The 22,031-nt window shown below is 48.9% G+C and overlaps 1 protein-coding gene across 1 annotated transcript in view; it reads left to right on the top strand.

Annotated features, from left to right (window-relative positions):
- Window positions 1-22,031, top strand: part of OBSCN (obscurin, cytoskeletal calmodulin and titin-interacting RhoGEF) — a 119,480-nt gene that overhangs the window by 24,770 nt on the left and 72,679 nt on the right. The window contains exons 14-22 of the mRNA XM_084760935.1: window positions 2,082-2,357; window positions 3,816-4,091; window positions 4,826-5,101; window positions 5,892-6,167; window positions 9,239-9,514; window positions 14,024-14,299; window positions 17,736-18,011; window positions 18,827-19,102; window positions 20,207-20,482. Of these exons, the coding sequence (XP_084617061.1) occupies window positions 2,082-2,357; window positions 3,816-4,091; window positions 4,826-5,101; window positions 5,892-6,167; window positions 9,239-9,514; window positions 14,024-14,299; window positions 17,736-18,011; window positions 18,827-19,102; window positions 20,207-20,482 (2,484 nt within the window). The remainder of the gene's footprint in view (window positions 1-2,081; window positions 2,358-3,815; window positions 4,092-4,825; window positions 5,102-5,891; window positions 6,168-9,238; window positions 9,515-14,023; window positions 14,300-17,735; window positions 18,012-18,826; window positions 19,103-20,206; window positions 20,483-22,031) is intronic.

The following is a 22,031-nucleotide window of genomic DNA, read 5'->3' on the forward strand; positions in this document are numbered from 1 at the left end:
TACAGGGAAAATATGCAAAACTGCAAGGCATATCCATGTCAAGGCCAGGCTATTAAATGTCTGGTAGAAAGCTGCTCTGCAGTATTGGACAGGGGAGGGAAGGGAAAGGAAAGGCATGAGGAGTTGGCTCAACATAAGACACAGGAGAGCAGGGCGACGAGAGGGAAGTGCACCGAGGTCTCAGGCGCTGCAGAGTCAAAGTGTTTCATAACGTTTACTAATGGGCTAGGGAGATGGATCAAGGCACCTGCTGCCAAGCCTGAAGATCTGATTCCTGCGATCCACATAGAGGAAAGAGGGGAACCAACTGCTGCAAGATGCTCTTAGACCACACTGAAGGCATCACACACACACACACACACACACACACGCACACGCACACGCACACGCGCACGCGCACACACACACACAAATAATAAAAAATTAAAAATCAATTACCATCTTATATCCTGAAAAATGTCCAACAAAATTCATCGTGAATTCTTTACAGAAATCAGCAGGTCCTCCTTACCATGGAAAACAGAACTACAGGAAAAAGTGGTTAACATCCCACTTCAGAAGAGAGTTTACTTTTGAAATGGCAACAAGACAAGGTAGTGTAGGGTTTACAGTCACCAGTTAAGAAAGCCCCTCAGGTAAATGGTGTAGTAAGAGCCATGGGAAGGCTCGCCTTGCACATAGGGGCACTGCTCCATCCACACACTGCAGCAAAGGCTTGGAAAATAAAATTCTACGGTAACTACACAAACTGTAGACACATTTGGTTTTCTAATCTGCTGACCAACAAATGACATTTGAAGGCCAGTGAGGAAATGGTCAAATGTTTTTGAAGGACTGTGAGGAAGATCTGAAGAAACTACCAGGAACTACAGAAGACTTAATTTCATTCCTAGTCAGAGCCTAAATCTGTATCTATACCAGTATCTGTATGTCTGTCTGTCTATATATTTGGGTGTGATGATGATTGACAAACTGATTACAAAGTGTTCTGCCTGCACATACACCTGCAGGCCAGAAGAGGGCACCAGATCTCATTATAGATGGTTGTGAGCCACCACGTGGTTGCTGGGAATTGAGCTCAGCACCTTTGGAAGAGCAGCCAGTGCTCTTAACCTCTGAGCCATCTCTCCAGCCCACTTTGTGTACTCTTAAAAGTGAACAACAAAGAGCGTGTTCTCCGTGAGAGCAGCCGCCCTCATCATAAAGCAGCGCTAATAGGACAGTGGCCCACGTGAGGCAATAGAAGAATAGAACAAAATGGAAGTGGGCTCTGCCCCACCTCTTGGCTGACCACTGTCACAGGCCCCGCCCCTCCTTTCCTGTGATACTACTGTGAAGTATAGAGACAGGTCCATCTTTCCCAAGTGCTACTAAGCGTGTTCCATGTTTGGAAAATGTGTTATTCCCGGAAGTCTCCCCCAGTGCACAGGCTGCAGTCAACAGTGCGGCGAATGGCAGCCCCAGAGTGAGATGACATGACTCACAGCCGAGTGTGCCAGGACACTACCATATGAATGACTTCATGGCCAGTGCATGCATGCGTGGCCTACAAAGAACCAGCACATGCGTTGCTTTGTGGAAATACTTGATTCAACCAGAACACACACACACACACACACACACACACACACACACACACACACACACGTGAGAAGTTGAGGCACACAGATGGGGTGAACAATATTACAATACACGTGGCAGGTAAGACTCCAGTATTCAAATATGCACAGAGCTCCAAAAATCTGAAGACAGACTGTGAAGCTATAAACAGGGTCAGCCTGCGACAACGACACCAGTGAAGAGCAAACGCAGGGGTGGAAGGCATCAGGTCTCTAGCACAGAGACACTGGAGTAGCCTCTGAAGGGACACTCTCCAGAGTAGCCCCGCAGCAGAGGCACCAGGCGCGACGATCTGGTTCTGTGCTGAGGGGTGCCGGGTACAGCGGGTATGGAGTCTGAGTGACATCTGCTCCCCAGTGCCATCTGTACCATCAGGATTCCCCACCCCCACCCCCACCCCCAATGTGGTCTTCCTGATCTAGGCAGTGTCTCTGACTGTGTGTCTTTATCTCTGTCTCCAGAGCCCATGGTGGTGTTTGCCAAGGGGCAGCAGGCACGCAGCGAGGTGAAGGCAGAGGCGGGAGCCAGTGCCACACTGAGCTGCGAGGTGGCCCAGGCCCAGACTGAGGTGACATGGTTCAAGGACGGGAAGAAGCTGAGCTCCAGCTCGAAGGTGCGAGTGGAGGCCTCGGGCTGCTCCAGGAGGCTGGTGGTGCAGCAGGCGGGCAAGGCGGATGCTGGGGAGTACAGCTGCGAGGCCGGGGGACAGAAGGTCTCCTTCCGCCTGGATGTGCCAGGTACCTATTTGTCCTCATGAGACATGGAAAGGCGCCTGACTTATCACTTTGACTGGTCACTTGTCCTTTATATTAGTCTTCATCTCTCACATTTCCCATCCTTCCTCCTCTCCTGCACCTAGGCTGGAGATGAATACGTAGCGTGTAAGAGGGCTCCATTTTGTAAGCTTTGCATGGCTTTCCTATGGGGTAATGTATAGTCATATGTTCCCAGAACCATTTCGCCGTTGGGTGGAGTCTGGGACTCTGGCTATATGGTCTCAGTCCCCTTCTTCTCCTACACAAAAGAGTGTGGCTGAGGGGCCGAGGACGGCTCAGTGGTTAAGAACACTATCTGCTCTTCCAGAGGATCCAGGTTCTATTCCCAGCACCCGTGTCGCAGCTCACAACTGTCTGTGGCTCTAATTCCAGGAGATCTGACACCCTCAGAGACACACGTGCAGGCAAAACACCAATGCACAAGTAATGAAAATACATAAATTATATTTAAAAAACCATGATTGGACCTTGGAAAATGTTCAGTGGTTAGCTGAGTTCTTTATCCTCCATGGGACCAAAGTTAGGCTATAGATAATTCAGTAAATAAGTCTTCGAACTTAGAGGGAGTATAGTTTAAAGCTAATACCACATAATCTTTGCTTTCAGTTTCGATAGGAGTGTCTGGGGTCCCCATAGATTCCCTGCCCTGCACTCAGGGACACTGAGGAATGAGCGTTTCCTGGCAAGTCAGCCCACGTTTCTGTCAATGTCAGTGCTGGCTGCAGGTCCTCAGGTGGGCAAGTCTGAGGCAGACAGCCATTTGCCTTGTGTGCAAGTGGAGCCTTGAGGACTCACAGGGTGGGCCGCAGTCCTGACTGACCTCTAGCACTGTTACACAGCAGCGCTCTCCCTATCAGACCCCCCCCCCCCATAACTGTTGTCTGTGTTCCGACATTGAGGAACAAGCTGTCAAGTCTTCATGGAAATGCTAGTTTAAAAGACTATGACAAAACGTTTTATGGCGATAAGTCTGAAAAGTTATGATAACTTGGCTGATCACTAGTAAACTGTGTGAAAACGGAGGTAAAAAAAATGAATAAGTCTTATGCATAGCAATCAAATCTTTAAATAATTTCATGCAGAAAACATGTCTAATAGTACCGGGAGCAGTTATTCCTTGATCACAGAGACCTTTATAGAGATAAAGGAAATAAACCTGTAGACCTGCATTTTGTGCAGTCGGCATAGGCCTGGCACCAAGATTTGTGAAAGAGCCATCTGCTGTGAGTGCTGCTGTCTCCAGCACGGTATTGGCAGAGTGGACGGAGCAGAGGCAGCAAGTCTTACACTGTGATGAGGGTCATAGTTTTCCATTAAGGTTGAGAACACTGTCCTCCCTTGCCCAAGCCAGCTCTTTTTCCTGTGGTCTTCCTGACCTAGACAATGTTTCTAGACCTGTGTATCCCTGTCTGTCCCCAGAACCCAAGGTGGTGTTTGCCAAGGGGCAGCAGGCACACAGCGAGGTGAAGGCAGAGGCGGGAGCCAGTGCCACACTGAGCTGCGAGGTGGCCCAGGCCCAGACTGAGGTGACATGGTTCAAGGATGGGAAGAAGCTGAGCTCCAGCTCGAAGGTGCGAGTGGAGGCCTCGGGCTGCTCCAGGAGGCTGGTGGTGCAGCAGGCGGGCAAGGCGGATGCTGGGGAGTACAGCTGTGAGGCCGGGGGACAGAAGGTCTCCTTCCACCTGGATGTCACAGGTCAGTGCTTTGGTGAAATCCATGTATATATTTATAATTATTACATCTTCTTCAGTATTGTTTCTGTTTTTTGTTTTTGAGAAGGATTTCACTATATAACCTTGGTTGGCTTTGCCTGGAACTTGCTATGTAGACCAGGCTAGCCTCAAACTTAGAGATGTGCTTTTCTCTGTCTCCAGAGTATTAAGATTAAAGCTGTATACCACCACACCTGGCTTATGATTTTTTCTCTTCTTTCTTTCCTTCTTTTTTCTTTTCTTTTTTTTTTTTTTTTCCTTTTTTTTTTTTTACTTTTTGAGACATGGTTTCGCTATGTAGTCTTGGCTGTCCTGGAACTTGCTTTGTAGACCAGGCTGGTCTCAAACTCACAGATTTCTGCCTTTCTTTGCCTCCTAAGTGCTGGGGTTAAAGCCGTGCACCACCACCCCTGATTTAAGTTTCTTACTATGCCTAATATATTAACTAAACTTTATTAGGGGCACTTGAGGAAAAACACACACATAGTATTTGGTGTTTTCTGCATTCGAGGCACCTACTGCAGGCCTGGAATGTTCTCTGGGTGGATAAGGGAGAATGACTTTCCTTGTGCTTAGAGGCCTTGGAGCTTCTCTTGAGCACAGCGTCCAGGGCCTGGATGACGTTCTGCCCTCCGGCTGACCCATCCAGGGTCTTTCCAATTGTGACTTTGCTGACATAGACAGTGCCTCTGACTCTGTGTTCTCATTTGTCCCCAGAACCCAAGGTGGTGTTTGCCAAGGAGCAGCAGGCACGCAGCGAGGTGAAGGCAGAGGCGGGGGCCAGTGCCACACTGAGCTGCGAGGTGGCCCAGGCCCAGACTGAGGTGACATGGTTCAAGGACGGGAAGAAGCTGAGCTCCAGCTCGAAGGTGCGAGTGGAGGCCTCGGGCTGCTCCAGGAGGCTGGTGGTGCAGCAGGCGGGCAAGGCGGATGCTGGGGAGTACAGCTGCGAGGCCGGGGGACAGAAGGTCTCCTTCCGTCTCGATGTCACAGGTGGGTGTTGAGGCACTAAGTTGGCCTTGCAGGTGCTCAGTAACAGGCTCACACCAATGACTAACCTTGTGAAAACATGTAGGATGCATAAAAGGACTATTAAAGGGGCTGGAGAGATGGCTCAGCAGTTGAGGGCACTGACTGCTCTTCTAGAGGACCCAGGTTCAATTCCCAGCACCCACATGGCAGCTCACAACTGTCTATACCTGCAAGATCTGACACCCTCATACAGACATACATGCAGGCAAAGCACCAATGCACATAAAAAAAAGACTATGAAAAAGGCTTGATAACACCTTCACTAAATAAATGTTACACTGAGGGGGACCAAGCATTAACAAACAAAACCAGGTTGGCCCCCTTCCTGGTGGGGCACCCGGACAAGGTCTAACTGTAGCTGGCCCAGCCCCTTCCTGACATAGCAGCTGACATTGCACAGGACAAGGGCATGGAGCCTCAGGGATCCTCAGCCCTGGTGATGATGCTCCCTGAACAGTGTCCTTGGTGGTGTTCTGTTGTCATGGATGGGTAGAGACCCATGTGCTATGAACCTGCATGCCCTCCCTCACGGAAGCAACAGACACTCTGTCACATGCCCTCCTACAGTGCTAGCATCCTATGTGGAGGATCTGATTTTGTACTGAGAGACCCTTAGGCTTCTCCTGGTCATAGCCAGTGAGGACCTTAGAGGAAGCTCTGTCCTCTAGCTGACCCATTCAAGCTGTTTTCCCATGTGGCCTTCTCGACCTAGAAACTGTCTCTGACCATGTGTCTTTATCTCTGTCTCCAGAGCCCAAGGTGGTGTTTGCCAAGGGGCAGCAGGCACGCAGTGAGGTAAAGGCAGAGGCGGGGGCCAGTGCCACACTGAGCTGCGAGGTGGCCCAGGCTCAGACTGAGGTGACATGGTTCAAGGATGGGAAGAAGCTGAGCTCCAGCTCGAAGGTGCGAGTGGAGGCCTCGGGCTGCTCCAGGAGGCTGGTGGTGCAGCAGGCGGGCAAGGCGGATGCTGGGGAGTACAGCTGCGAGGCCGGGGGACAGAAGGTCTCCTTCCGCCTGGATGTGCCAGGTCAGTGCTTTGGGACAATGTACGTATGTATTCACAATTACTACATCTTCTTGATGTAGTAGATCGCTCCCTCTATTAATGTACAGTGAACTGCCTTGCATTTTCTGACTAATTTTGCCTTGAAATCTGTTTAACGACTTCTGAGTGTAGCTACCCCTGCTTGTTTTTGGTCTTTTATTTGTTTGATTCATTCTCTCTCAAGTCTGTATTTACCAGTGAAGTGGGACTAAAAAAAAAACCACCAAACTACAAATCGTTCAATATTAAAACATTTATTAACATATGCAAAACATTTCAAGATTTCTTTCTATTATTTTGTGTATATGAGCATTTCACCTGAATGCACATCCGTGTACCGCCTGTGTGCCTGGCACCTGTCGAGGTCAGAAGACCACCAGTCTCCATAACTGGAGTTACAGGTGGTTGTGAGTCACTATGTGGGTGCTGTGCACTGAACCTGGGTCCTCCGCTAGAGCGTCAGGTATTGCTAACTACGGAGTCATTGCTCTAGCCCCTGGATCTTAGTTTTTAATCTGATAGGCTACTCCGTCAGAGAGTGAAGAGCATGTACACTCGGAATTATTATTGAGAGGTGTTCTCTGATTCCTGCAATTGTATCGATCATTTTTTTTCTGGTTAGTTGATTTAGTTCAATTACTGCTCATTATGTTTTTTTTTTAAGATTTATTTTGATCTTATGTGTATGCATGTTTGCATGCATGTATATACATTACATGTGTGCAGTGCTCACAGAGGCCAGAAGAGGGCATCGGGTCCCCTGGAACTGGCATGACAGATGGTTGTGAGCTGCCAGTGCTCTTAACTTCTGATCCATCTCACCAGCTTCTTATTCTTTCTCCCTCTTCTTTCTGTTAATGAGGTTTACTCATATTCTGAATTGGTCAGAACTGAATCTTTTCTAAGTCTCCTTTGTTCATCGACTCTTCTCATGAAGTTTATTAATTTGCGTGTTTTTATTATTAAGACTGTTTTCCTCCTCTGAGTTTAGGATTCCTATTAGAATCTTGTGTAGTGTTGGCTTGGTTGTCTGGAGTTACTTTAATTTGTGTCTCTTGAACTGTCTTTATTTCTCTTGATTTTAAGAGACAACTTTGTCGGAATATTCCTTTTTAGCTGTTTTTTCTTTCTTCCAGGGCATGGAATATATTATCCCTTGTTTTCTTGGGTTTGGGGATTTCTACTGAGATGTCTAAGGTTATTCTAATGGATTTGCCTTAAAAAGAAGTTATTACATTTTAAAATTGTGCATGCGCATGCACATGGTGGCACCCATGTGGAGGTCAGACGACATCTCGCAGGAATCAGTTCTCCCCCACCGTATGAGTTCTTGTAATCTTAGGCTCCCACACTTGGCAGCAAGAACTTTACTTTTGCTGAGCCATTTCTCTGGTGCTCTTACAGTTTTAATGCTGTGTCTTTGGTGAGCTTCGACATGTTCATTACAGTGAATTATGGGGAGAGTCTCTGGTTGTGTTTATTTGGGGCTGTAAATTCCCCATGTGTTCTGGTCCTTACATCTTTCTCAAAATTTGGGAAATGTTTTACTATAATTTTACTGAATTGATTTTCCACTCCTTTAGTTTGTATCTCATCTTTTCCTACCCCATAGATTCTTAGGCTTGATCTCTTGACCATGTCCCAGAGTTCCCCACTGTTGTGGGCATGCTCGCTTTTTTTGTTTTTTGTTTTTGCTTTTGTTTTTCTGTTGTCTAGCCACAGTCTCTCCCGGGGTTCTCCCATCTGTGATAGCCTTTCAGATTCTTAATTAACCTACTCGCTGTGCTTGCCAGTGCATTTTAAATTTCATTAACTGAGTTTTAAATTTCTATCACATATATTTTCTGAGGGTCTTGATGTCCCCTCTCAGTTTCTCATGCAGGTTGCTGGCCAGCCATCTCTCCTGTATACTGACTTTCTTAGACACATCCTGAACTGATTTCCTTGCTTTATCCATAGGCTTGTTTGCTTCCTATTTGAACTCATTGACTATCTTTACCGGTAGATGTCATTATTTGTCTAGTATTTCAGCCATCCCGGTGTCTTTGAACTCAGTAACTGAGGAGTTATGATCTTTTGGGGGTGTTGTTTTGTGGTGCCCTCTTATGCCAGAATCATTACACTTAGTGAGAGAGTTGAGGCTGATTTCTGACCACAGGGTAGCACAGAGGGAGCACTTGCATGGCTGCCTGCGAGGGGACATTTTCAGAGTTACAATCGCATCATCAGCATCACCCGGTCAGTTCCCAGTCCTACAAGGTATGCTGGCACACTTTGTGAAAATCGTTAAACACCGTGAGGAGACAGTGAAGAAGATAAACTAAGTGGACACAGTCCGGGAGATCTGTAGGAGATCACTCTTGGGTACAAATGTGACAAAGGGACATGTCTGTCCCAGTGGGAAAGAGTTGAGCCAAGCCACTGTCGAAGATCGACTTAGGGGCACTTGCTATACCAGATGCCACGATGCTTCAAGAGCTAAAATAACCCAGAGATTGAGTCTAAAGATAGGAACCAACAATGAGATCCAAACATGGGGTGAGCTCAGAGCAGCCGGTGTATAGGCAGATTTGCCCCCTATCTCTTTCCCCAATCCCAGTGACTTGTGAGGTGCATGGAACAAAGGGGGACAAAATCATACTGGGTGTGTGTCCTCTTCACTGAAGAGCCAACTGCAGGCGGCTAGAGATGTCAAGGTGAGGGTAAGACAGGACCATAGCAGGTGTCACAAATTATCTTATGGTTTCAGGGTAATAGCAGATTCTTGAGCAGGTTATAAATGCATTAGCCACAAGACAAATGGCTATCTTTGCCTGCTGTGAAACTCACATGCTGGAGCTGCCCGTCAGTTTGTGGCAGGTGGATAAACTGCTTTTGTCCCAAGAGATGCTAAGGCTTCTTCGGGGCACAGCCAGTGCAGAGCATTGCTGGGGTGGGGTGGTACGCTGGGGGGGGGTGTTTTGCTATCCATCTACCTACTCAGACTCTTTGTCTGTGTGGTTTTTCTGACCTAGACAGTTTCTCTGACCCTGTGTGCCCTTGTCTTTTCCCAGAACCCAAGGTGGTGTTTGCCAAGGAGCAGCAGGCACGCAGCGAGGTGAAGGCAGAGGCAGGGGCCAGTGCCACACTGAGCTGCGAGGTGGCCCAGGCTCAGACTGAGGTGACATGGTTCAAGGACGGGAAGAAGCTGAGCTCCAGCTCGAAGGTGCGAGTGGAGGCCTCGGGCTGCTCCAGGAGGCTGGTGGTGCAGCAGGCAGGCAAGGCGGATGCTGGGGAGTACAGCTGTGAGGCCGGGGGACAGAAGGTCTCCTTCCGCCTGGATGTCACAGGTCAGTTGTTTGAAGGCACTAACTTTGCTCATTTGGATGAGATGCTAAGGCTGACTAGTAATATGAAGGACCCTCGTACTGCAGCAGGAGACTTGCCCTTTGCAAGCGTTGAATCTTTCACATTCTATTGTCATACATGTGGCAACAGATGTGACTAAGTTAGGAGAGCTGCCCTTGTATTCATGTGGTAGCGTTTATCATCCAAAAGCACTCCAGGGCTTCTCTGTGTTACTTTTTAGTGCCCGGAGACATCCCTGGCTCTTCCTGGCATTTAGCACTGGGGTTAGCTAGACACCTGGGCTCTGTGAGCATCCCAGTGTATGCAGGCCCTGCGTGCCCTAATCCAGCACAGACATCTTGTTTGCATTTCTATTCACGGTAAGTAAAATCTTAAGTGGAAATCTTGATCCCTTAATCACAGTTGGCTTTTCTTGCAACAAAAGCTGGCTGGTGAGGCTGGAGAGCTGGCTCAGTGGTTAAGAGCACCGGCTGCTCTTCCAGAGGTCCTGAGTTCAAGTCCCAGCACCCACATGGCAGCTCACAACTGTTTGTAACTCCTGCTTTGGGGATCTGATGCCCTCAGACAGGCAAACACCAATGCATGCAAAGTTAAAAAAATAAATAAGAAAATAGTAATTACAAAAAAAAAAAAAAAAAAGCTGGCTGGTGTAGTTTCAGGTTCCTGGCTCTTCCTTCCTGATTCTGGGCTGTAGAGGTCTCTGTGTGTACTGAGGTGTATACACATTGCAACACAGTGTCTGTGTGTGGTTAAGGAAAGAGCAGAGAGTTTTCGGGGTGTGCTGCTGAGAGGAGGAGGCAGCTCTCCTCAGGGAAAGTCTTATTTTCTCAAGGCAGGCTAGAAAACAGGTCAGTATCAGCCTTCATTTAGGAAAGGAGGAAGAGCTAGGTATGTTTTTTTTTTCTCCTTTAAGAAACAAGGTGAGTTCTGTGGAGGGGTTCTCTGTCCACGGTGCAGTGTTCACGCTATAGAATTCCTTAGGAGTTCATCTGTCTGCGCCTCCCAACTCATCAGAAATCTGAGATGAGCGTTCATCTTCTTTTGCTAAGGAATCTTCTCGTACGTTGATTCCTGGGTGTCATTAGTTAATGTTTTCAGTATTCCATCACTAGGAAATTGTTTATGAATAAATATACCAACAAAACAAAATAAAATAAGACAAAAAAAAAAAAAAAAAACAACCCTTAAAGCCAGTCGTGGTGGTGCACGCCTTTAATCCCAGCACTCGGGAGGCAGAGGCAGGCAGATCGCTGTGAGTTTGAGGCCAGCCTGGTCTACAAAGCAAGTCCTGGACAGCCACGGCTACACAGAGAAACCCTGTCTCAAAAAAATCAAAAAAGAAAAAAGAAAAAAATTTAAAGCAAGAGATGGTCTAGACACAAATGTTGGTTTAATCATTTCTGTATTTTAAAAATGGGCCAGGAACTCAACTCACTCAAACTGAGTGTCAGGTGGGTTAGTCATAGCCCGAGAGCCCACATCACAAGATTCTTGGATGGTGGCTGCGATGGCCTCCAAACATCCTGAGAGTTACTTACTCTGGGCTTACAGATATCCCCTTAGAGAACAGGAAGAGCTAGGCCTTCAATTCTGTTTATACGGATAGCATAGTAAAAGCTGTCCGGGGTGTAAGGACCCATATTTTTAGGTCAACCTATTATGGGTATCAAAGGCAGTTTGGGAAACATAGTACTAACAACTGAACTCAGAGGCATACCACAAGATCACACCTCATGAGGAAATTCGTGGCCCAGGACCGTCAGTGTTGACTATTATTAGAAAATGAGCCTATAGCCCTACTTTATCTGACCCACCAAAACCTGTGAAACTATATCAGATAAGGGCAAAACAGAGGATAAAACTCAGCAGTATAAACTAAAAAGAAGTATATGACAAAATTTATCATCAGTCATGTCATAAAATTTGTAACAGATGTCGTTAAGCAGATTCTTTCTTGACCTGGTAAGCAGTATGGCATGCGAACTGAAGACTGGATTACTTTGCAGTATTCAGGACGGGGGCAGCATAAAGAGGCTGGCTGTCACCACACCCAGAGGCGTAACCAGGAAAAACACCCAACAAAACGCACCAAAGATAGGGAAATAATACCCCAACAGATTTACAGATGATAAGATTTCTTCAAAAGATAAATGATAGAGAAAGAACCCTGCAGACAAAGACCAATGTACAGAACACCCTCACCATATACTAGCAACGAGCATATTGCAAAGTGAATTTAAAAGCTTTAAAGCATCCTCAAAAGTGTCATGTTTATAGTGCCAAGTCTGAGATCAGACGAGGAGTGATTACTAAGCGTTTTCTCAGAGGCAGCAGGCTCTGCATGGACAGAAAGAAGTGAAAATGGGTTTGCAGCTGTCCAGTTGCCACCACTATCTGAGCATTGCTGTGGGCTGGGTTGCAGATGACAGCGAATTTCTCAGGCCCACTACAGCCAGAACACTCGGGAGGAGAGCTGGTGGCGAACAGTCGCTGTTAGGTACAAGACCACCACAGAGCCCCCACGGGCTGGAGAGATGGCTCCGTGGGAGTACTTACTGTTTTTCCAAGGACCCAGGTTCAATTTCCAGCACCCATGTGGCAGCTCACAACCATCTGTAACTCCTGTCTGGGAGTGGTATAGGGTGCCCTCCTCTGGCCTCTGTGTGTACTGCGTGCATGTGGTGCCCAGACACTCCTGCAGGCAAAACACCCATACACACTTAAAAAAAAAGGGGGGGGGGCAGGGCAGGGCGGGTGTGAGGGGCAGGGTTGCAGCCAATCTAGTTTTGTGGATCTTAGATTTATGTGATTCTAGAATTGGACAGCAATTTAGTCCAGGGATGGCTCTGCCCCAGATCATGGGCAGGTTATGTTTACAGCCAGAAAAGAGGCAATGACCTGCAGAAAAGGGAAGTGAGGTAGAGACAGCCTGTTTGTTCCCAGCTGGTGTCTGTGTTGCCTGACCATGTTGGAGCACTTGGATACTTGTCACAAGAGTAACTTATAGTCAAGATAAGTTAGAATTGGACAAAAACAAAAACAACAAAACCCAAACCTCCGGACCAAATTTAATTTAGTTTAATACATTACAATAGATTCTCAATGCAATAGTGGTTAGCAGATAACAAGAGTGCGTTGGCATGCAGAGGGAGGGTGTCTTAGTTACTTTTCTCTTGTTGCAAAGAGACACCATGACTAAGGCGATTTATAAAAGAGAGCATTTAATCTGTAGGATCACAATCTGAGAGGATGCGAGTCTATGCCCATCATGTAGGGAGCCTGGCAGCAGACAGACAGGCCATGCTCCTGGAGCAGCAGCTGCCAGCGTACATCTGATCCATAAGCACAGGGCAGAGGGGGCTAACTGGAAACGGTGGGGATTTTGAGACGTCAAAGCCCCACCCCCTAGTGACCCACCTCCTCCAAAAAGGCCACACCTCCCAATCCTTCCCAAACAGTTCCACCAACTGGGATCCAAACATGCAAATACATTAGTCTATGAGAGCCATCCTCATTCAAACCCAGGGCGTTAAAGCATAAACACAGCCTCAGCTGCCCATCTCCCACCCCCTTGTGTTTCTATATCTGCGCAGAGTGCGTAGCAAGGGCATCGTCGCAAATGACATGGTCGACATTTGACTGTACATGGAAAACACTATGAAATTACAACAGCAGCTCAGATCACACGGGTCCTCTCAAGGGCTATAAGGTGCCAGTGTGAAAACTGAAGGTGATGTCATGGATTGCTCTAAGGACTGCAGGGTGAGGACAGAGTTCCTTCTAGGAGCTTAAGCACTGTCATCACAGCAGAAGCTGGGTACACTGGAGCTCGTGGAAACTAAGCGCTCTGATTCAGAAGGCCTTTAACAGAGACTCTAAGACACTGTGAAAGGCTGAGGATGATAGGCAGACAGTCGCTTCCCACGCTTCGCCAAATCCACAGCATGTCACAGTGAACGGTGACCGAAGAGTCGGCAAGAACCACGCGTCAGGACGCCACAGTGCACATGCACATGTGCACGGCCAGAAAGATCAGAGGCTTGCCACCATCATCAGGACCAAGCAGTTAGGGCCTCATGTGGTCCGGGCTCTTCTTCAGATGCAGCAGCCGATGATGATTGAAGAAGGACAGGGTGTGGGACATTAAGGACTCTCAGGCCTGCTGAGTACACACCCTTACACAGTCAGATGGGAGACCCGTCCCCACGGTCAGGGAGGGGTGGGTGGACAAATGTCATGACTTGCAGACCTTTCCAGGGTGAGCCCGGGAACTGGGCCAGCATCTCTCCTGGAACATCTTATGCAGTGGTGGCAAGATGTGTAGACATATTATAGTTTTGTGCTGAGTGGGATTGTGGCTTTTTTTGGTATCAGCCAGTGGGAAACCCAAACAATGTCCTGTCCTCCCACTGTACCACCCGGTACTTAAACTGCTGTGGCCTTCCTGATCAATGATCCCTCTCACCTTGTGCATCCCTGTCCGTCCCCAGAACCCAAAGTGGTGTTTGCCAAGGAGCAGCAGGCACGCAGCGAGGTGAAGGCAGAGGCGGGGGCCAGTGCCACACTGAGCTGCGAGGTGGCCCAGGCCCAGACTGAGGTGACATGGTTCAAGGACGGGAAGAAGCTGAGCTCCAGCTCGAAGGTGCGAGTGGAGGCCTCGGGCTGCTCCAGGAGGCTGGTGGTGCAGCAGGCGGGCAAGGCGGATGCTGGGGAGTACAGCTGTGAGGCCGGGGGACAAAAGGTCTCCTTCCATCTGGATGTCCCAGGTGGGTGTCAAGACACCAACCCTTGCGTGGAAGTGATGATTGGCTCTTGTCCATGGCTGACCCTGTGCGCCTCTCTACTTTAGGCCCATGGTGAGCCATGACTGACCATGGCGGTCCCTGTGGTCTTTCTGTTCACATTCCCTTCCCCAGCTCCCCTCTTCCCGTCCCCCTGTTGAGTCCAGTGTTGAGCAGGACGCTGAATGGGGAGGGTGTCCAAGGAAGGTGCTCTCCTTCCTGTCTGTCTGGAGAGATGTCCCCATGCTAGGAGGTTTCACCTTCGACCTGTTTTGTTCCTGTCCAGAGCCTTCCTATTGCTCCTCAGGTCCATCTTTTCGGCCTGAGTGAGGTCAGCTGTCCTCTCTTGAGGTCTGTGTCCAGGCTGTTTTGGGCTGTGCTGGGCTCCCATGCGTACCTGAGAGAGCGTTGTCTCTGTTTAGAGCTCTTTCAGGGTCTCTGTGAAGGCTGTGAGAGGAAGTTTTACCTCCTGATCATACTCAGCTTTGGCTTCAGGCCATCCGAGGTTTGGTGTCTGGGCAGCCATCTGTTTCTGTCTTTCCCAGCACTCTATGCGCCCTGCTGTGGCAGTGCCAGCACCCATGTTTTCTGGCAGTACCTGTGCAGAGGACCAACAACACAGGGTCCTGTGATATGTACCTCTGCGCTTTGGTTTGCCCTTCACAGCAAATCTTGTTTTTCTTTTGCCTCAGCTAGAATGCTATGCATGACTTTTATCTATTAAAAATGTATTATATATATAAAAAACGTATTTGCTGGGTGGTAGTGGCACATGCCTTTAATCCCAGCACTCGGGAGGCAGAGGCAGGCAGATCTCTGTGAGTTCGAGGCCAGCCTGGTCCACAAATTTAGTCCAGGACAGCCAAGGCTACACAGAGAAACCCTGTCTCAAAAAACCAAAAATAATTGCTTTATACATTTAGAAATTTAAGGACTATGAAGCTTGTTCTATAAATGACAGCTCCTATCAAGAATGTAAAGTTTCCCACAATATCTGTAAAATTGTCTAGAAATTCAGGCATCTGTCTCTCCCTGTGGTGGCCACTGAGAGATCTGTTTCCATTACTTTCTTTTGTGAGAAATGCTCAGTCTCAAGAGCTAGTGAGATGGCTCAGGACCCGAAGGAATTTGCCACCAAGTTCACCGTAGTTTGATTCCCCCAGCTCACCTAGTGGAAGGCAAGAAGGGATTCCCACAAACTGTACACACACACACACACACACACACACACACACACACACACACACACACACACACACGGTAGCATGCCCCACACAGAATAAAGATAACCTTTAGCCTGAAGAGGGCGACTTGAAGTTCCCTCTTGGAGGCATGACCTCGTGACCCTTTGGGGTTGCTTCCCATGAATATCTTGTTGTTGTCAGGACCAAATGAAGGACCCAGATGACAAACGACGTGAAGGGAATGACATGATTTTACACATGTCAGCTTTGAAGAGCTTTATTAAATTGGTCAATTCCTTAGACATGTTATCAAAACTTATGGGAGACGACCCATGAAATTTTAATAGGCATATAGCCTTTTAAAGTCAATAAACACCATTTCATAATTGTTATAGGAGAGGGGCTGGGGAGATTGTTCAGCTGTGAAGTGCACCCCCTATTCTTGTGATGGGTCTAAGTTCAATTTCCAACACCCACATCAGGTGACAACTGCCTGGAACTTCATCTCTGGAGCTTCTTACAGCTGTGACTCTGTGAGCACCAGCAGTAAGGCACACACACACACACACACTATACACGCACAGACATGAACACACAGGCAAACACACATGAACACACATGAACACATATACTGAAATTAAAAAAAATATTGTAGGAGAAGAGTTGAGTTCAGTAGCCTGTAGATAAATTGGTAAAAATATCCTGGAAGCAAATAGTTTTGTGTAATGGTCATTCCACTAGAACCCAAGGGTATATATAAACTTCCTAACTCGTTCTATGTGGATAGTACAGTACAATATTGACACAAAAATGACACGCATTACTAAAGTCTGAAAGCACAAGCCAATCTCTCATGGATGTGGAAATAATCTATTAAAAATATTAACAAGCTATTTGGGGTGAGATGCAAAGAGTATACTGGGAAAACGTTATCCCAGGAATGTAAGGTTGGTTTAATATTAGAATGTAAGAGCCAATAAGTTCTATGATGCTAGGAGAATTAGGGCTGGAGAGATGACTCTGTGATTAAGCGTCTGCTCTTGCGGAGGACCTGAGTTTGATTCTCAGCACCCACACCAGTCAGTTCACAGCCTTCTGTAACTCCGGCTCTAAGGGATCAGTGGACTCCATTAGCACTGGCACCCATGTGCACAGACACATAGGTGCAGACAGACTCAGACATATGTACACACGATTTTATCTATCTATCTATCTATCTATCTATCTATCTATCTATCTATCTATCTATCTATATAAATATGTGTGTGTGTGTGTGTGTGTTGGGTTTTCAAGACAGGGTTTTTCTGTGTAGCCATGGTTGTCCTGGAACTCACTCTGTAGACCAGGCTGGCCTCAAACTTATAGAAATCTGCCTGCCTCTGCCTCCCAGGTACTAGGATTTAAAGGCCTGTGTAACCATGGCCAGTAAGGATATCATAATCCTTTTATGATACTTTTTCTGCTTTTTCCCCCCTATCTTCCTTTTCTGTAAACTATCTCTTTAATTTGCATGCAGAGGCAGGTGAATCTCTGTGAGTTCAAGGCTAGCCTAGTCTACAGAGTAAGTTCCAGGACAGCCAGTTGTCTCACAAAAACAAGACAAAAACAAAAAATAAGGTACATAAGAAGAGTTACCATAGTATTCCAAGTGTGAAGCTTCTAATTCAGTGTCTAATGAACCACATTCAGGCTTCTGAGGAGGAGACAGTGGAGACAATGGAGAAGGTATAAGCTGGTGGTGAGACAGGCAAGGAGAACCCAGAGGCCCTTTGCTGGTGACTGTGCAAGAGATGATCTCTTGAATGTGTGAGCCAAACATTTATGAAGAAAGAATGAAGAACATTTCAATTGCGAGATGCTAAAATTTATTTTTATTCAATCTTTACTGATGGTCCAGGCTACCTCTTCAACACAGTAGCAAATGATCCTCAAAGCAGGAAAGGCCCAATATAGTCCTGGGAGAGATTTTCCACTGTCACTGTAGGGCCAGTGTATGTGTGTCCTGACCTATAGTCCTCTTATGCAGAAGTCTTGTATGGACTTTTGCCATGGCATCCCTCTCCACAGTGATTTTTGAACTGTGCTTTTATGCTGAGGTGCTCAGGCTCTGGCACAGTGAGTGCAGTGTCTGGAGGGCGCTGTGGTCTCCAGCTACCCCTTTCCAGATCTTCTCTCCCCATGTGACCATCCTGAGCTAGGCAGTGTCTCTGACCTTGTGCATCCTTGTCTACCCCCAGAGCCCAAGGTGGTGTTTGCCAAGGAGCAGCAGGCACGCAGCGAGGTGAAGGCAGAGGTGGGGGCCAGTGCCACACTGAGCTGCGAGGTGGCCCAGGCCCAGACTGAGGTGACATGGTTCAAGGACGGGAAGAAGCTGAGCTCCAGCTCGAAGGTGCGAGTGGAGGCCTCGGGCTGCTCCAGGAGGCTGGTGGTGCAGCAGGCGGGCAAGGCGGATGCTGGGGAGTACAGCTGCGAGGCCGGGGGACAGAAGGTCTACTTCCGTCTGGATGTCCCAGGTGGGTGTTGAGGAGCTAAGTTGGCCTTGCAAGTGCTTAGTAACAGGCTCACACCCATGACTGACCTTGTGAAAACATGTAGGATGCATAATGTGAATACATGTAGGATGCATAAAAGGACTATTAAAGGGGCTGGAGAGATGGCTCAGCAGTTGAGGGCACTGACTGCTCTTCTAGAGGACCCAGGTTCAATTCCCAGCACCCATATGGCAGCTCACAACTGTCTATACCTGCAAGATCTGACACCCTCATACAGACATACATGCAGGCAAAGCACCAATGCACATAAAAAAAAAGGACTATGAAAAAGGCTTGATAACACCTTAGGTCACTAAATAAATGTTACACTGAGGGGGACCAAGCATTAACAAACAAAACCAGGTTGGCCTTCCTGGTGGGGCACCCTTACAAGGTCTAACTGTAGCTGGCCCAGCCCCTTCCTGACATAGCAGCTGACATTGCGCAGGACAAGGGCATGGAGCCTCAGGGATCCTCAGCCCTGGTGATGATGCTCCCTGAACAGTGCCGTTGGTGGTGTTCTGTTGTCATGGATGGGTAGAGACCCATGTGCTATGAACCTGCATGCCCTCCCTCATGGAAGCAACAGACACTCTGTCACATGCCCTCCTACAGTGCTAGCATCCTATGTGGAGGATCTGTTTTTGTACTGAGAGACCCTTAGGCTTCTCCTGGTCATAGCCAGTGAGGACCTTAGAGGAAGCTCTGTCCTCCAGCTGACCCATTCAAGCTGTTTTCCCACGTGGCCTTCTCGACCTAGAAAATGTCTCTGACTCTGTGTATCTGTTTGCAACCAGAAACAAAGGTGGTGTTTGCCAAGGAGCAGCAGGCACACAGCGAGGTGAAGGCAGAGGCGGGGACCAGTGCCACACTGAGCTGCGAGGTGGCCCAGGCCCAGACTGAGGTGACATGGTTCAAGGACGGGAAGAAGCTGAGCTCCAGCTCGAAGGTGCGAGTGGAGGCCTCGGGCTGCTCCAGGAGGCTGGTGGTGCAGCAGGCGGGCAAGGCGGATGCTGGGGAGTACAGCTGTGAGGCCGGGGGACAGAAGGTCTCCTTCCATCTGGATGTCCCAGGTGGGTGTCAAGACACCAAGCCTTGCATGGAAGTGATGATTGGCTCTTGTCCATGGCTGACCCTGTGCACCTCTCTACTTTAGGCCCATGGTGAGCCATGACTGACCACGGCGGTCCCGGTGGTCTTTCTGTTCACATTCCCTTCCCCAGCTCCCCTCTTCCCGTCCCCCTGTTGAATCCAGTGTTGAGCAGGACGCTGAATGGGGAGGGTGTCCCAGGAAGGTACTTTCCTTCCTGTCTGTCTGGAGAGATGTCCCCATGCTGAGGGCTTTTCATCTCTGTCACATCTTGTTCCCGTCCACAGCCTTCCTAGGGCTCTTTGGGTCCATGTTAGTGGCATTTGCCAGGAAGCGTCAGGCACATCACCTGGCTGCATCAGACTCGACTGAGGAGGATAAAGAGTTCTGAGCAGACCCTGTGGATTATTGAAGATCTCAGGATAACATTACTTAAAGTAGATATAAACCCACTGGACACAGATGAAAATCAACGCTTTCATCGCTGATGAAACCTCACATTAGTTTATCTTACAACTGACTCATGGCAGATGGGGAAGGTTTTAACACTGCAGGCCCAGCCTTAGTATGTGAATATATAAAGAGCGCCCCAAGCTGACCATGAATGGGGCAGAAGCACCATTAACCACGGTGAAAATGTTACATCATGGAAAACCAAGCACTAGTGGCCAGATCCAGGAATGGTTTTCCACCTGGTGAGTCATCAACACAAGGTAGAACCACAGACAGTCAAGGCTTCATCCTTAACACAGCAGCTGATGATGCTCAGAGCAGGCAAGGGTATGGAACCTCCGAACTCTCAGCACTGATGAGGATGTATGCTGCACAGGCCTGGGCACACTCACCATTGTCACTGGAGGGCAGATGTGTCTTTAGCCTCTTACAGAATCCTCCTGTAGTCAGGGTAGGATGTGTGGATGGACTGGTTTTGTGCCAAGAGATGCTGGGGTCTCTTTGTACATCAAGGGCAGAGCCTGAAGGGTGCTCTGTCCTATGGCCACCACATCCAATCCATTCCCCCCAACCCCAGGTGCCCTTTCTGACCTAGACAATGTTTCTGACCCTGTGTGTACCTATCTGTTCCTAGACACTAAGCTGGTGTTTGCCAAGGAGCAGCAGGCACGCAGCGAGGTGAAGGCAGAGGCGGGGGCCAGTGCCACACTGAGCTGCGAGGTGGCCCAGGTCCAGACTGAGGTGACATGGTTCAAGGATGGGAAGAAGCTGAGCTCCAGCTCGAAGGTGCGAGTGGAGGCCTCGGGCTGCTCCAGGAGGCTGGTGGTGCAGCAGGCGGGCAAGGCGGATGCTGGGGAGTACAGCTGCGAGGCCGGGGGACAGAGGATCTCCTTCCATCTGGATGTCCCAGGTGGGTGTCAAGACACCAAGCCTTGCGTTGTGGTTCAGGGCAGAGATGCAGCTGGCCACTCAGAGGCACAAAGGCTCCATGTCTTGTTCCTACAGCCCTGTCTCTGTCCCTTTTATTCCTCTCCTGTCCCCTGCACTCTGAGGATAGCCCCTGCCTCATGTATTCTTGGTGTCTCCTGCCATCCTGCCCCTCTCTGCCTCCACTGCCTTCCTCATCACCAGTTCTGTTGGGCTGTCTTCTGCAGGTGCAAGAGTTGTTAACCCTCAAGTTCTGGGGAAAGGGCTCAGTTCTGAGTCCCTGTGGGCTGTGAGCGTCCAGGCCTGAGGCTCAGAGCCTGCTCTCCCTGTTGTAGGTCCATGGGCCCTATTTTGGCCTGGTAGTTCAGCAGTAGGTTGCTTCTGTGTGGTGGCCTCAGCTTGGAAGCCTGTTTTGGCCTGCTCCTGGACCAGGATGACCCGCCTCCCCCTTGTCCCCTGTATCCCGGTCTCCCAGCCCCCTTCCCCTGCCCTCCGCAGCACCCCCATCTCTAGCCTCTCCACAGCCACTGCTGTGAGTTTGGCGCCTGGGTTATTATTTTCACCTGGTCGGCGTGGTCATGCACCTGACAAGCCACTTGAAGAAGAGAGGGGTTTCTCTTAGTTCAGGGGTTGAGGCATCCAGTCCACTGTGGGATGGGGAGCTGTGGCCGTCAGAAACATGAGGCAGCTTCGCACTTTCCATCCACGGCCAGGAAGCAAGGATGACTGGCGCTGGCGTCCAGCCCTCTACTCTTGTTCTGTTTACGTTCAGCTAAGGATCTCTCCCACCCCCCTCTCCCCTTTCTTCCTCCTCCCTCTCTCCCTCCCTCCCTTTCTCTCCCCCCACCCCCCCCACACACTCATACTCACACAAATGTGTGCTTCATGGGACTAGAGAGATTGCATAGTAGTTAAGAAAACCTGCACAGGACCTGGCTTTTATTCCCAGCCCCAACATGGCTCACCTGTAATCTTTTCAAAGGGGAGTGCCTCACGATGTTCTAGGTACTTCGTAATCCAACCAAGCAGATGTTTGAGCTTAACTGTCTCAGGACCCATCGCCCCGTACAGCCCCGCTCCCAGGAAGGCTCCCAGGGATGGTTTTGCAGGCTTGACACTACCTTGAAAGACTGACAAAGATTGACATAGTGTGTTGCCGTGGTGTTGGCCCAGAATTGGCCACTACTATTTCCTCCTAGCCGTCCTTGTCCTTAACTGTGGTCCTTGACACAGCTCCTCCACGACACAGCTCCTCCACGACACAGCTCCTCCACGACACAGCTCCTCCACGACACAGCTCCTCCACGACACAGCTCCTCCACGACACAGCTCCTCCACGACACAGCTCCTCCACGACACAGCTCCTCCACGACACAGCTCCTCCATGACACAGCTCCTCCATGACACAGCTCCTCCACGACACAGCTCCTCCACGACAGACACAGCCCCTCTGTCTCAAGCTCATGGTCTTTCTAAGTGCAATTGCTGCTTGAGGCTTTGCCACACCATCTCTTCCCACACTTAGCTTCTGA

Source organism: Acomys minous (genome assembly GCF_964271855.1).
Source record: "Acomys minous genome assembly, chromosome: 16".
In the NCBI taxonomy this organism is placed as follows: domain Eukaryota; kingdom Metazoa; phylum Chordata; class Mammalia; order Rodentia; family Muridae; genus Acomys; species Acomys minous.